The sequence below is a fragment of the Lampetra fluviatilis genome, chromosome 9 (assembly GCF_964198595.1).
Source record: "Lampetra fluviatilis chromosome 9, kcLamFluv1.1, whole genome shotgun sequence".
Classification (NCBI taxonomy): Eukaryota; Metazoa; Chordata; class Hyperoartia; order Petromyzontiformes; family Petromyzontidae; genus Lampetra; species Lampetra fluviatilis.
In genome coordinates this window covers 61818-77563 of record NC_136283.1, presented here as the reverse complement: position 1 = coordinate 77563, position 15746 = coordinate 61818, and the positions used below count along the sequence as shown (strand labels likewise).

The window sequence follows — 15746 nt, the reverse complement described above, 5'->3', positions numbered from 1 at the left end:
ACCATCATGGACACTCGCTAAATGACCTAACCATCATGATTTAAAGATTTCGTAACTGCAGGGATTCATCTTCTTGGTTCTTTCGGTAAAGTCACGTAGAAGGGAAATCATAAAATAATAAAAATAAAACATAATAAAATACAATTCTCACGACGTTTCGGCCACGACGCAAACAGCTGTCCTCAGGTGAAGAACAGGTCTGTCGGAAAGACAGCGTCTGAATGAGCACCACCAGGCTTGGCAGCGTATATTTAAGCTGGGTTAAAGGGGGAAGGGCGCCTTGACAAATGAATTTGCATATCAAGAGGCATTTTGCATATTTATTGGAAATGCAGGTATGTGATTAGTCACTACTTGTGGAATGCGTAGGAGGTGGGGGGGGGGTTCAAAGTCATATTATGCCCGTGCAGTATGCAGGATTAGCAGCAACAAAGGGAGAGAGTAGGGGTAGCATTAATAAAGGGAAGGAATGTTAATAGTATGGAGTTGCAGCAGATAAACTACCACGTAAAAAAAAACTAAAATATAAACTACATCAGTATCATCAATATACTAAATATACTCTCCAATAAGCTGAGCTTCTTCTTCTTCTTGTTCGTCCATCAAAGTTGATGATGACCAAGGCACGTTTGTCATTATGTTGGGTTTTGATGAGTGCGCAAATGGCTGAAGAGGCCAATCCGAGCCCGGAATTCCCTGTGGCACACTGGACAGGTCAGGGAGGATGCAGAGCTCTGAGGTGCAGCCACACGTCCTTCCTTGGTAGATTTGCGCTGCTGCCTCTTCAAGATAGCACAGGAGCGTCTCCTACTCTCACAGAGGACTGCACCGTCCTGTACTTTTCTTCTCCAGGCAGGTCGGTCCTGTGCTAGGGATTCCCAGCTTTTAAGGTCGAATCCAAAGCTCTTCAAGGAAGCTTTCAGGGTGTCCTTGTAGCGCTTTTTGGGGCCACCTTGTGCTCGCTTGCCATTCCTCAGCTCGCCAAAGAAGACTTGTTTTGGAAGTCTCGCGTAGGGCATTCTGGTCACGTGGCCAGTCCATCTAAGCTGTTCCTTCGCAAGCAAGGTGTAGATGCTGGGGATATTTGCCTTGCTGAGGACTTCCGTGTCAGGGATTCTGTCTTGCCACTTGATCCTCAGCAGTTTCCTCAGACAGCTCAAGTGGAAATGATTCAATTTCTTGGCATGGCGCTGGTAAACTGTCCAGGCTTCGCACCCATACAGAAGAGTTGGTAAGACAACAGCCCGGTAGACCTTCAGTTTTGTCTCCTGCTTGATGCCAGTCCTTTCCCATACCGAGTCACGTAGACGTCCAAAGGCTGCACTGGCCTTAACAATCCTGATGTTAACTTCATCATCTATGTGCACAGCGCGAGATAGTGTACTACCAAGGTAAGTAAACTTGTCAACGGCTGAAAGCTTCTGCCCATTCACAAAGATGGTAAGCTGAGCTACTAACAGTAAGTCATACATTACAATTGTATGTCGCAAAAAATATAATATGCCTCCAGCTAAACGTTTTTCTCTTACATCACACGGGTCTACCCCGTACTATATACTGCCATAGACAAACCCAACATTGAATTATATACTGTATTACTATACACCACCCTATACCTTAGACTATACCTTGTAATATTACACTATGTATTATTCTACCTACCCTACTGTATACCACACTGCTGTATATTCACTATACAATTACGATACTATATATTACTTTATACATTGTATAAAACATTACACTTTTATACTATTTATTATTATACAATCTGCTATACACTATACCATTGACCGTCACGTGAAAGGTACTAAGAGGAAGCAACGAAATATGTCAATGGGAGGACATCCTCCACGGAGCTCAATAACAAAATACAAACGTGGACGTCAACTTTTCTGATGTTATCTTCAAACAGGCCCTCATCCTCCTTCACGACAAACTGCACTCCATTGCTGGAAAATACTACACTATGCTTTACAGCTTCTTACATTTATTTAGGAAAATTAACCAAAGCTGATGGATGCACAAATAGAAGCATACACGGAAATCTTGGAAGACATTGAGACTACAAATCGAGTCATTTGTATCCTTGATGCACATGCCAGTACTGGGAAGACCTTTGTTTTAAAACTGCTACTCGCAAATGCTCGCCAGAGAGAGAGAATTGCTCTAGCTGTGGCATCATCGGGGATTGCTGTGTAAGTCGGTGTGAGTCGATGTGTGTCAGTCGCTGTGTGTGTGTGTGTCTGTGTGTCAGTTGATGTGTGTATGTACGTCGATGTGTATGTGTTAGTCCATGTGTGTGTTAGTCCATGTTTGTGTAAGCCAATGTGTTTGTGTGAGTCGATATGTGTAACTCTATATGTGTGTATCTAAAGTCCATGTCTGTGTGAGTCCGTATGTGTGTGTAGGCCAATGTGTGTGTGTCTATGTGTAGAGGAGTAATATGGGGATGTGACGTCATGCTCGCTGTCCAGTACGATGACGTCATGGGATGTGACGTCATGCTTGCTGGGCGAGGCGATGACGTCATGTCTCCTCTAGGTACTTAAGGGGGACCCCGTGACGAAAGTAGGGTCACTTTGGGAGCCCGGGATAGAGAGCGGTTGAAGAGCCAGCCAGGGGTAGAGCTCAGGGAGTCTGGAGACAAGCCGGCCGTAGTGATAGAAGGTGCTGCTCTCCCTGGTCGGTGTTGGCTGAACCCCCGATCCGACTCGAGGGAGAGAGCCCTGGAGCTAGCCGAGCTAGGAACAGACAGAGTGAAGGTTCGTGTGAAGAAACCTAGTGAAGGACCCCTACCCCTGGGGAAGTTATCCGAAACGCTTAATAAATAACTGGCGCAAGCCCTTAACTGAAGACCTGCCTCCGCATCGTCATTTGCACCTCAATATTTGTATGCGAGTCCATGTGTGTGTGTAAATCGATGTGTGTGTGTTCGAGTCGCTGTAGGTGTGTACATCGATTTGTGTAACTCCATGTGTGTATCTAAAGCGAATGTCTGTGTGTGTGAGTCGATGTGTTTGTGTGTGTGGGTCGATGTTTGTGTGTCTAAGTCCATGTGTGTGTCTTTCGGCCGGGCAACACCAGGTACTTTCCACTAGTACTCTTATATAAGCGCACTTAATCTATCTGTGATGAACGCTGCACTTTCCATCGTTTTCATGCAGGGGGCGCTGTAAACCTACGCGCCCCCTGCATGAACGACGGAGGCACAGAGACAGACGGTCGATCGCGTTGGAATTGATCGGCAGACGGCAGTCTTCTGGCACGGCCAGCTCTGTGTCGCCTCATCTCAATCCCGCGATCCCAACCAGGTGAAAGTCCGCATCAAACCGAATCCCCGGCAAGGCCATCTACTTAACGACTAGAGAAAATTCACACGAAATGTCGTTTTCAATGAAGTCTTCCAGATGTAAAATGATATAAGCTTTTATTGAAGAAACACAATTTAAAACATAATACAATTCAAAGTTATTTCAATTCAAAACTTCTAAACGGAGCATTGGGAGTTGGCGTGGATGCGTCGCTCGTGTGCAATTTTCTTCGTGACTTTCCTGGCCCAAGGCAGTAAATGGTTGTGAGGGGCACCGCAGGCGGTCAGGCTTGCTTCAACCCATGGTTGTGAACATCCAGACGTTAATTGGCAAGGACCATTTCTTGTCCTAGTTCGCCAACATATACGACGTCATGCAAAATTCTAATGAGTGTTGTTGTGCAGAATGTATCTACTAGATGTGCTCAGCCTTGTAACCAAATACAAATCTGTACCAAAAATGCATTCCAAATGTGCTCTTAAAATTACCTCCTTGCTATGAAGCAGATCAGCAGACACGACATCTTTCATTTATCGATCTCTCCACGAAACAAAGGAATGTTTTACATAAACTATATCAAGCACAGACTTCTGGGAGTGCGTCAATGATTCAGTGCAAGCCACCTGTGGACCCTTATTGGTGCACAGCGTCTCAAGAGCAGCCGGGCTTGCTTCAACCGATAGCTTCAAACATCCAGACGTTAATCAGTAAGACGCATTTCTAGTCCTAGTTAGACGAAATGTGTCAACACGTAATACAAAATTATAATTCGTGTTGTTGAGAATGTATCTCCTCTACGTGTAACTTTTGAGTGGTATGCCTTATAACTGATAAACGATCCGAGTGTGCTCCCTATTTCAAAGACAATGAGTTGCTCCAGAGGGAGATGCTTCCTGAAAACACAAAAGTACCCTTTGACCTATATCAAAATAACAATGAGTCTCTTATAGACAAAATGGTACATGTACGCACACAATCAGACAAGTATTCATTCAAAATTAGTGACAGGCATATTAACAAAATTGAAAGACTGCACTGAAATATACTGCATTAGGTTACATCGCATTAACAAGAAGCTAATTTTAAAAAATACGCACCGTCTGCTTAACAGTGTATGTACAACATACTAATGCACCATTCAAAACGAGTCGGCCATTGCATGCTGGCGTCTGGATCAAAATTGAGCAAATTCTAAACATTACCTACAAACTCCACAACTGAGATGCCACATCAACCATCGCCCCCTATTGACAGGCTCTTGTCCACATGCAGGCCGGTGCAGGGCCACCACCTTGTGCCACACGGGCAGCTGCCACTTGGGATGCCCTTCGAGTGTTTGAGACAAGATACGATACAAAACTCAGAGTTGCCAGAGGCGATTAAGCAAGCACCATATAAATGCAATTATGATAACATAGTGAATGCTTGGGGGCTTATTGGCTCTCGCTCCTAGTTAGAGATCTACCCAACACACAGGTCCACAAAGACTGGCCGCTCTTACCCTGCAGGTTGACCTAGGAACCGAGTGTTAAACTTCACATTATTGTCATTAAAGGCCTGTGACAAAGGTGCATCTATTGGAGCGACATCGTTTCAGGCTTACACATCTACCGGGTCTCCATTCGACTTTGTACTGTCTCAGAGGAAGTCCACCCACACCTCCACTTCCACAAACTGCTGGGAGTTGCCTCGCTCTGCCTCACAGTCAGAATTCTCCTCCTGCTTCACATTGCCTGCATCGATGTGGAGGTCAGATTTTGGAGTTGAATCTTCATCTTCACATTTTACATTCTCTTCTTCGCTCTTCACCATCACTTCTTCACATTTCACCTTCACCTCTTCATATTTCACCTTGACACCTTTAAAAGTGTCCAAGCTGGGATTTTCTTCCGGTTCTTGTTTCATGAGGGATGGGCTCATTGCGGAACTTTGACTTTCACAAGTTGATTTCAGACTCTGCTCCTTGTGGATATTATGATGATTGTGTGTTCTCTGGTGTACATAAAGATGTGATGACCATGCAAACGCCTTCCCACACACACTGCACCTGAAGGGTTTCTCTCCCGTGTGTGTTCTCTGGTGTGATACAAGACCAGATGAATCTGAAAACGCCTTCCCACACACACTGCACTTGAAGGGTTTATCTCCCGTGTGTATTCTCTTGTGTGTTACAAGAGCAGATGACTGTGCAAACGCCTTCCCACACACACTGCACTTGAAGGGTTTCTCTCCCGTGTGTGTTCTCTGGTGTTTTACAAGAGTAGATGAAAGTGCAAACGCCTTCCCACACACACTGCACTTGAAGGGTTTCTCTCCCGTGTGTGTTCTCTGGTGTTCTACAAGAGAAATTGAGTGTGCAAACGCCTTCCCACACAAACTGCCCTTGAAATGTTTCTCTCTCGTGTGTGTTCTCTGGTGTATTACAAGAGAATATGATTCTGCAAACGCCTTCCCACACACACTGCACCTGAAAGGCTTATCTCCCGTGTGTATTCTCTGGTGTCTTACAAGAATAGATGACTGTGAAAACGCCTTCCCACACACACTGCACTTGAAGGGTTTCTCTCCCGTGTGTGTCCTCTGGTGTCTTTGAAGATGTGGTGACTGTCCAAACGCCTTCCCACACACACTGCACTTGAAGGGTTTCTCTCCCGTGTGTGTTCTCTGGTGTGTTATAAGAACAGATTGATATAAAAATGCCTTCCCACACACGCTGCACTTGAAGCGTTTCTCTCCCGTGTGTGTTCTCTGGTGTTCTACAAGACCAGATGACTGTGCAAACGCCTGCCCACACACACTGCACTTGAAGGCTTTCTCTCCCGTGTGTGTTCTCTGGTGGCCTACAAGAGAAGATGACTGTGCAAACGCCTTCCCACACACACTGCACTTAAAAGGTTTCTCTCCTGTGTGAGTTCTCTGGTGTATTACAAGATGAGATGATTGCATAAACGCCTTCCCACACACACTGCACTTAAAAGGTTTCTCTCCTGTGTGAGTTCTCTGGTGCCGTGTCAAATTTGCAGTAGAATTCGTGCTGTATGCACACCGATCGCATTGTTTTCTTGTCGTACCGAGCTGCGCCGAGTGTCTTTGCTCCATCAGACCAATTCTGCAGAAGAAGCAACAGCCGCAGACAGAAAAAAAGAATATTCACACCATCTACACATCAGTACAGAGGCACAGAGGAATGCATATACAGTCACACGTGACTTACACGTCTATATTTCGATTTAAAGCTTTCGTGACTGCAGGGATTCATCTTCTTGGTTCTTTCGGTAAAGTCACGTAGAAGGGAAGTAATAAAATAATAATAATAAAACATAATAAAATAATTCTCACGACGTTTCGGCCACAACACAAGCAGCCGTCCTCAGGTGAAGACCAGGTCTGTCGAGGCGACAGCGTCTAAAAGAAAACACCACCACGCTTGGAGCGTCTATTTAAGCTGGGTTGGAAGGGGGTGAAAAATGCGCATTGACAAAGGAATCTGCATATTAAGAGGAATTTAGCATATTTATGGAAAATGCAGGAATGCGATTAGTGCTACTTGTGAAATGCGTAGGAGGTGGGCGGGGGGTTTTCAAAGTCATATTATGCCCGTGCATTATGCAGGATTAGCAGCATCAAAGGAAGGGGATAGGGGTAGCATTAATAAAGGGAAGGAATGTTAATAGTATGTAGCTGCAGTAACTAAACAACAACGTAAAAAGCTAAAGTATAAACTACATAGCATTAAATTGTATACTGTATTACTATACACTACCCTATGTCTTAGAATAATACATAGTGTAATATTACACTATGTATTATTCTACCCACCCAACTGTATACCACACTGCTGTATATTCACTATACAATTTCGATGCTATATATTACCTTATACATCGTATTAAACATTACACTTTAAAACTATTTATTATTATACACTATACCATTGACCGTCACGTGAAAGGTACTAAGAGGAAGCAACGAAATATGTCAATGGGAGAGTGGTGGTAGGAAGCTTGCAGCGGAGCAAAGAATCAATTCCCATCTATTTAAGCTGGGGTTTCCCCCCCCTTCCAACCCAGCTTAAATAGACGCTCCAAGCGTGGTGGTGTTTTCTTTTAGACGCTGTCGCCTCGACAGACCTGGTCTTCACCTGAGGACGGCTGCTTGTGTTGTGGCCGAAACGTCGTGATAATTATTTTATTATGTTTTATTTTTTATTATTTTATTACTTCCCTTCTACGTGACTTTACCGAAAGAACCAAGAAGATTACGCGTCTATACTTATTAATATATTTATGATATATTAAAAAATCTTGCCCAAAATTCATCACACAGGCTGTTATGGCACACAATGAGATGGCAAATGGTCATAAACACGCCTGGAAGCCCTCGTATCGTCAAAATGAACGTTAACCCAAAATTCAGAGCACACAATTTCGGCTGTCTGGCTTCAAAATAAATATTTACGAAAGCTAAATTCAGCTGACATAGCAAAGGGTGTTGAAAATAATACTATTTGTGTTATGCACAAAATGCATAAATTAATGTTCAATCGCAACTGAGAGGTGTGAAGCCAGGCCCAGATGTCCTAGAATGCTGGGATGAACAGTTCCGACTTCAGATGCACGTGTGCTGTGATAACTTCCTGACTCCATTCTTGCAAAGAGTTCCAGAGGAAAAACTAAAATAAACTACTGTTTTGATATAACCTCTGTGCTCAATAGTTAATAGACTTTACTGCAAATACAAACTTGACAATGTCACACTCAGAGGTGGAGCCAGGATTTTCAGGTAGGGGGGGAAACCCCTCCAGCAATGAAAAATTACAGGAATTGTTAGTAAATAAGGAGTTGTTAGTAAGTAAGGAGTTGTTAGTAAGAAAGGAGTTGTTAGTAAGAAAGGACTTGTCCCTTGCTTTTCATTCGACGCGTGTGATCGTCATCGCGCTCCCTGAACGTGTTGATACCTTCAGGAAAGAAAAATAGACTTTTCTATTTTGGGTGGGGGGGGGGAAATGACCATGACGTATGTGGCGTCAACCCGCAACACACCTGAGTGAAGCGCTCTGCAATGCTTACCCCCCTACCACATGGCTCTTCGCGCGCCGTACTTCTACAGCTGTTCACAGCGTGCCGGGAGATTTTAGGTGGCGCTTCGCTCCTGGCCGATTAAGTCATTGGCTTCTTGGAGTTTCAATACAAATCCGTGCAAAGAACGTGTACAACTGCTATCTTAAATATAAAGCAGAAACTACAGATGTTTGTTTGTGTGAAGCAGCAAAAACTCTCCAACGCTGAGCTCTGGCGTCAAGAAATTTGCACAGCTCACGCCGTCTGGAATTTCTAAGTGAACACGACTATTTTCCGCTCGCCAAGTCATTCCCTTTCGGAGTGGCAAAAATCGACCTGACGCAGAAGTGGGTAAAGGTTGAATTTCCTTGAGTGAAAACATCCGATTTAGGTAAATTTATTTGTTTCGGCTTCTTTCTTGCAAGCATCAATTTTTTCAGTGTTTTTCAGTGAATTATGAGGGAATATGAAATTAATCCAAGACAAGAATCCAAGTCCCGGGCAAAGCCGGGTAGTGAAGCTAGTTACTAATAAACCCCAATGATCCTATCGAAATTAGGGATTTTCGATCGGATCATTGGGGGGACACGTGCCACCCCACCCCCACTGGCTCCACCACTGTCACGCACTGGCACGGTTCACATGTGGTGGTGTGTCCAGACCCACGCCTGGCCACCTTCACCTGCTCAGTATTAATGCTTCCTCACTCCACCAAGTAATTCATTGAGGATCAATCAACACAGCCGAGGCTGTGTGTCTCTCTCTCCGCATGGTCGTGTGGATTTCCTTCCTGATCCCCGGGTTTCCCCTCCACATGTAGAGAGTGAACACCGCCACGCGTCTAGAGTGAACTCCGCCACGCGTCTAGAGTGAACACCACCACGCATCTAGAGTGAACACCGCCACGCATCCAGAGTGAACACCGCCACGCATCCAGAGTGAACAACGCCACGCGTCCAGAATGAACACCACCACGCGTCCAGAGTGAACACCACCACGCGTCCAGAGTGAACACCACCACGCATCCAGAGTGAACACCACCAAGCGTCTAGAGTGAACACAACAAAGCGTCCAGAGTGAACACCGCCACGCATCTAGAGTGAACACCGCCACGCGTCCAGAGTGAACACCGCCACGCGTCCAGAGTGAACACCACCACGCGTCCAGAGTGAACACCACCACGCGTCCAGAGTGAACACCACCACGCATCCAGAGTGAACACCACCAAGCGTCTAGAGTGAACACAACAAAGCGTCCAGAGTGAACACCGCCACGCATCTAGAGTGAACACCGCCACGCGTCCAGAGTGAACACCGCCACGCGTCCAGAGTGAACACCGCCACGCGTCCAGAGTGAACACCGCCACGCGTCTAGAGTGAACACCGCCACGTGTCTAGAGTGAACACCGCCACGCGTCTAGAGTGAACACCGCCACGCATCTAGAGTGAACACCGCCACGCGTCCAGAGTGAACACCGCCACGCGGCCAGAGAGAACACCGCCACGCGTCCAGAGTGAACACCGCCACGCGTCCAGAGTGAACACCGCCACGCGTCCAGAGTGAACACCGCCACGCGTCCAGAGTGAACACCGCCACGCGTCTAGAGTGAACACCGCCACGCATCTAGAGTGAACACCGCCACGCGTCCAGAGTGAACACCGCCACGCGTCTAGAGTGAACACCGCCACGCGTCCAGAGTGAACATCACCACGCGTCCAGAGTGAACACCACCACGCTGTTGACGAGCCTCACCTTGTTGTTATTGTTGTTGTGGGCAGGTCGCTTCTGAAAACAAGAGCGGTACAGCAGCTCAAGCGGGTGTGGCCTGGTAAAAAAATGGAAAAAAAACTGTGAATATTTAAAATAAAACAAAGTTACAAAAGTAGCGAGCCAGGTGGAGAGAAATTTAAACATAAGCAAGATTACTCTTTGATTCTTTCGGTAAAGACACGTAGAAAAAAATAAAAATAAAAATAATAGTTTCCATTTCATTTATTTGGTATAGCCCTGTGAGCCATTCGGCTCTTGAATCGGATGCAACCACAACAAACAAAAAACATGAACGAGAAAACATCGTTGGGGGGGACACGTGCCACCCCACCCCCACTGGCTCCACCACTGTCACACACTGGCACGGTTCACAGGTGGTGGTGTGTCCAGACCCACGCCTGGCCACCTTCACCTGCTCAGTATTAATGCTTCCTCACTCCACCAAGCAATTCATTGAGGATCAATCAACACAGCCGAGGCTGTGTGTCTCTCTCTCCGCGTGGTCGTGTGGATTTCCTTCCTGATCCCCGGGTTTCCCCTCCACATGTAGAGAGTGAACACCGCCACGCGTCTAGAGTGAACTCCGCCACGCGTCTAGAGTGAACACCACCACGCATCTAGAGTGAACACCGCCACGCATCCAGAGTGAACACCGCCACGCATCCAGAGTGAACAACGCCACGCGTCCAGAATGAACACCACCACGCGTCCAGAGTGAACACCACCACGCGTCCAGAGTGAACACCACCACGCATCCAGAGTGAACACCACCAAGCGTCTAGAGTGAACACAACAAAGCGTCCAGAGTGAACACCGCCACGCATCTAGAGTGAACACCGCCACGCGTCCAGAGTGAACACCGCCACGCGTCCAGAGTGAACACCACCACGCGTCCAGAGTGAACACCACCACGCGTCCAGAGTGAACACCACCACGCATCCAGAGTGAACACCACCAAGCGTCTAGAGTGAACACAACAAAGCGTCCAGAGTGAACACCGCCACGCATCTAGAGTGAACACCGCCACGCGTCCAGAGTGAACACCGCCACGCGTCCAGAGTGAACACCGCCACGCGTCCAGAGTGAACACCGCCACGCGTCTAGAGTGAACACCGCCACGTGTCTAGAGTGAACACCGCCACGCGTCTAGAGTGAACACCGCCACGCATCTAGAGTGAACACCGCCACGCGTCCAGAGTGAACACCGCCACGCGGCCAGAGTGAACACCGCCACGCGTCCAGAGTGAACACCGCCACGCGTCCAGAGTGAACACCGCCACGCGTCCAGAGTGAACACCGCCACGCGTCCAGAGTGAACACCGCCACGCGTCTAGAGTGAACACCGCCACGCATCTAGAGTGAACACCGCCACGCGTCCAGAGTGAACACCGCCACGCGTCTAGAGTGAACACCGCCACGCGTCCAGAGTGAACATCACCACGCGTCCAGAGTGAACACCACCACGCTGTTGACGAGCCTCACCTTGTTGTTATTGTTGTTGTGGGCAGGTCGCTTCTGAAAACAAGAGCGGTACAGCAGCTCAAGCGGGTGTGGCCTGGTAAAAAAATGGAAAAAAAACTGTGAATATTTAAAATAAAACAAAGTTACAAAAGTAGCGAGCCAGGTGGAGAGAAATTTAAACATAAGCAAGATTACTCTTTGATTCTTTCGGTAAAGACACGTAGAAAAAAATAAAAATAAAAATAATAGTTTCCATTTCATTTATTTGGTATAGCCCTGTGAGCCATTCGGCTCTTGAATCGGATGCAACCACAACAAACAAAAAACATGAACGAGAAAACATCGTTGGGGGGGACACGTGCCACCCCACCCCCACTGGCTCCACCACTGTCACACACTGGCACGGTTCACAGGTGGTGGTGTGTCCAGACCCACGCCTGGCCACCTTCACCTGCTCAGTATTAATGCTTCCTCACTCCACCAAGCAATTCATTGAGGATCAATCAACACAGCCGAGGCTGTGTGTCTCTCTCTCCGCGTGGTCGTGTGGATTTCCTTCCCGATCCCCGGGTTTCCCCTCCACATGTAGAGAGTGAACACCGCCACGCGTCTAGAGTGAACACCGCCACGCGTCTAGAGTGAACACCGCCACACGTCTAGAGTGAACACCGCCACACGTCTAGAGTGAACACCGCCACACGTCTAGAGTGAACACCGCTCTACGTCTAGAGTGAACACCGCTATACGTCTAGAGTGAACACCGCCACGCGTCTAGAGTGAACACCGCCACACGTCTAGAGTGAACACCGCCACGCGTCTAGAGTGAACACCGCCACGCGTCTAGAGTGAACACCGCCACACGTCTAGAGTGAACACCGCCACGTGTCTAGAGTGAACACCGCCACACGTCTAGAGTGAACACCACCACGCTGTTGACAAGCCTCACCTTGTTGTTATTGTTGTTGTGGGCAGGTCGCTTCTGAAAACAAGAGCGGTACAGCAGCTCAAGCGGGCGTGGCCTGGTAGAAAATGAAAAAACAGTGAATATTTAAAATAAAACAAAGTTACAAAGTAGCGAGACAGGTGCAGAGAAATTTAAACTTAAGCAAGATATTCTTTGGTTCTTTCGGAAAAGTCACGTAGAAAGAAATAATAAATTAAATAATTGCATGCGACGTTTCAATTGAAAACACAAGCAATCATCATCAGGTAGAAATAAAAAAGGAAACAAACCTAGTAAACGTATAAATGTAATGCAATACAACACAGAGAGTCGGCTAACAAAAGCCAACACCCCACCTGGTTGATAACGTTCTTCCAAAGATTGCTCAATTTGAGAGAGACAAAACACAGACACGGAGACACATAGACAGAGATGACACAGACACACAGAGAGACACACATAGGCACACAGAGAAACACACACATAGACACACAGAGAGAGAGACACACACATAGACACACAGAGAGAGAGACACACATAGACACACAGAGAGAGATGACACAGAGAGACACACAGAGAGAGACACACATAGGCACACAGAGAAACAACGCCTCTGTGTCGAGGCCTTAAATAGAGAGAGAGGGGGGGTAGAGAGGGGGGGTAGAGAACTTAGCATGTCAATGCAAGGCCGTAGCCATGGAGTCAACATTGGGGGGAACCAAATCTTCCAGGGGGTCTGGGGCCCCCACTAGAAAAATATCTAAATTAAAAAACTCTTTTCCTGCCATTTCCTCCCTAAAATATATATTTTTAAATTCACTAACACATGGGATGGATTTTTTTTTATTTGATACAATAATGTCTCATAGTGTATTGTATTACATTGCTCTGTTTTTTCTTTGTTACCTTTTATTGTTTCATAGCATGTATTGGCAGAGATTAGGGATTCATGAAGTACAACGCAATCATATGAACATAAATCTATGCATTGTTATATGAAGACAAGTCTAGATTTTGTGGCCAAAGTTTAGCAAATTGTTGTTTTTATTAACATAGCATCGCAATTATTATTTACAAATATTTTTGATAGCAATATATTGGGGGGGGGGACATTTTGAGCATATTTGATTATAATTATTTTAACATATTATAGTTATTATATATTATAATTATTATAACATTATAATTACGGCTTTGTGTCAATGAGAGATTTGGAGGTTTGGTGACTGCACTTCATCAAACAAACTTAATAAAATTAGAAATGTAATGCAATGCAACACAGAGAGTCGGTCAACACACAACTGACGCATGGCCTGGCTGATCGCGTTCTTCCACAGATTGATCAACTAAGCGAGAGAATTGAAGCAAACGCCATCAGGCGAGGGCAGGAGGCAAGGCCCCGTGTTGTAAGTTCCGACCTGGACATCGCTTCCATGCTCGCTGCTACTCAATTGACATCCCTACGAGAGAGAGAGCGAGGCTCTACCTCGGTAAACAACAACCACCACAACAACCACCACAACCACCACCACAACCGCGATGAGAATTTCTCACCGTGGATTTCAGTTCCCGCGCGGAGCGGCAACTTTCCGTTACCTCGTGACGTCACGCGGCAGCAGGAGGTGACATGACGTCACTTGCGTGGTAAAAGACACTCCCCTCCCACAATGAGCGGCTCTGTAACTTAGATAAATTATGTTAATGAGCCTGGCCCAATCGTGGAGGGATGGAGCGTGGGTGCCGAACCGGTCACAACGAACTCGAGACGGCTTTGACGAATAAATTATGTTAATGAGCCACCAATCACTGGGTGTGGCTTTGCCCAAATAAGGATAGTACTTGAACAGATAACGAAAATGACCCCAGGCAGAGGTGACGTCACACTCAGCGCGTGGGGTGGGGTGAATACCTTGGTGACATGACGTCACTAGCGAGGAACACCTCCCGCTGGCGTTTCACGCCGATGAGGTAATGCTGAGTGGTGACGTCACAAAGCGGGGTTGGAGTTTAAGTTGATTTAGATTCATTTTCCATTACTCCCTCCCTTGAACAGAGACCCCTTGGGAGTGTGAGCTCAGCAACAACAATGTGGACATTATTGTATGTGTGTGTTCACACAGTGTGTGTGTGTACACTGTGTGTGTGTACACTGTGTGTGTACACACTGTGTGTGTACACACACTGTGTGTGTACGTACACTGTGTGTGTGTACATTGTGTGTGCACACTGTGTGTGTGTGTGCACACTGTGTGTGAGTGTACGCACTGTGTGTGTACGTGTACACTGTGTGTGTACACTGTGTGTGTACACTGTGCGTGTGTACATTGTGTGTACACACTGTGTGTGTGTGTACACTGTGTGTGTGTGTACACTGTGGGGGGCACAGTAATCTCAGTCAGTCGACCAATGGCATCTTTTCACCAATTTATTTTCCAACTTTTTCATTTTATTTATTATTTTATATATTATTGTTCGTTTTCTATCTGCGTAACTTTACCAAAAGAACCAATACTATGGTAGTGCATTCTCTGTTTTTTTTCAGAGGTTCAAGGTTTAAATCCGACAGGCACACCTGGCTACCCCAGTAACATTCGCAAAAATATGCGCAGTCTGCTTAACGGCAAATGTAAAACAAAGCGTCGTGTCATTCACAACGCACAGGTCACTGCATGTTGGTGTCACGGTCAACATTGGGGTAATGCCAAACATTATCCAGAAACTACACAATGGAGATGGCGCGTCAATGATCGCCCCCTACCGACAGACTCGTGTCCACGTGCAGGTCCGTGCAGGGCTACCACCTTGTGCCACACAGGGGCAGCTGCCACTTAGGGGGGGGGGGGCACCTTTAGATCGTTTGAGATGAGATTCGATAGAAACACTGAGTTGCTGAGGCAATTAGGCAAGCGACTTATGAGTGAATGCTTGGGAGCTTCATCGTCTCTCGCTCCTGCCGACAGATGCACCCAGCCGACAGCTCCACAGATACCAGCCGCTCCTACTCTGCAGGGACAGCTACGCATGGTTCGAAATAAGTTCTAGATACACACAGACTCACACAGAGATCCATAGATTATCACCGTTGGTTACGTATGGTGCAAAAGACGTTCACCATACACACAGAGACCTATAGATGAGCACGGTTGGCTATGTATGGTGTGAAATCAGTTCCAGTCGCGTGTAGTCGTGGAAGTTGAA

At 46.6% G+C, this 15746-nt stretch overlaps 1 protein-coding gene across 1 annotated transcript; it reads right to left on the bottom strand.

Annotated features, from left to right (window-relative positions):
* Positions 1–3501: 3501 nt before the first annotated feature.
* Positions 3502–14208, bottom strand: LOC144934083 (uncharacterized). Its single transcript, XM_078859456.1, has 4 exons — positions 14103–14208; positions 12552–12624; positions 10127–10199; positions 3502–6423 (listed from the first exon to the last, which is right to left on the bottom strand). The coding sequence occupies exon 4, from the start codon at positions 6411–6413 to the stop codon at positions 4953–4955; it is 1461 nt and encodes a 486-aa protein (XP_078715582.1). The 5' UTR covers positions 6414–6423; positions 10127–10199; positions 12552–12624; positions 14103–14208; the 3' UTR covers positions 3502–4952.
* Positions 14209–15746: the final 1538 nt, after the last annotated feature.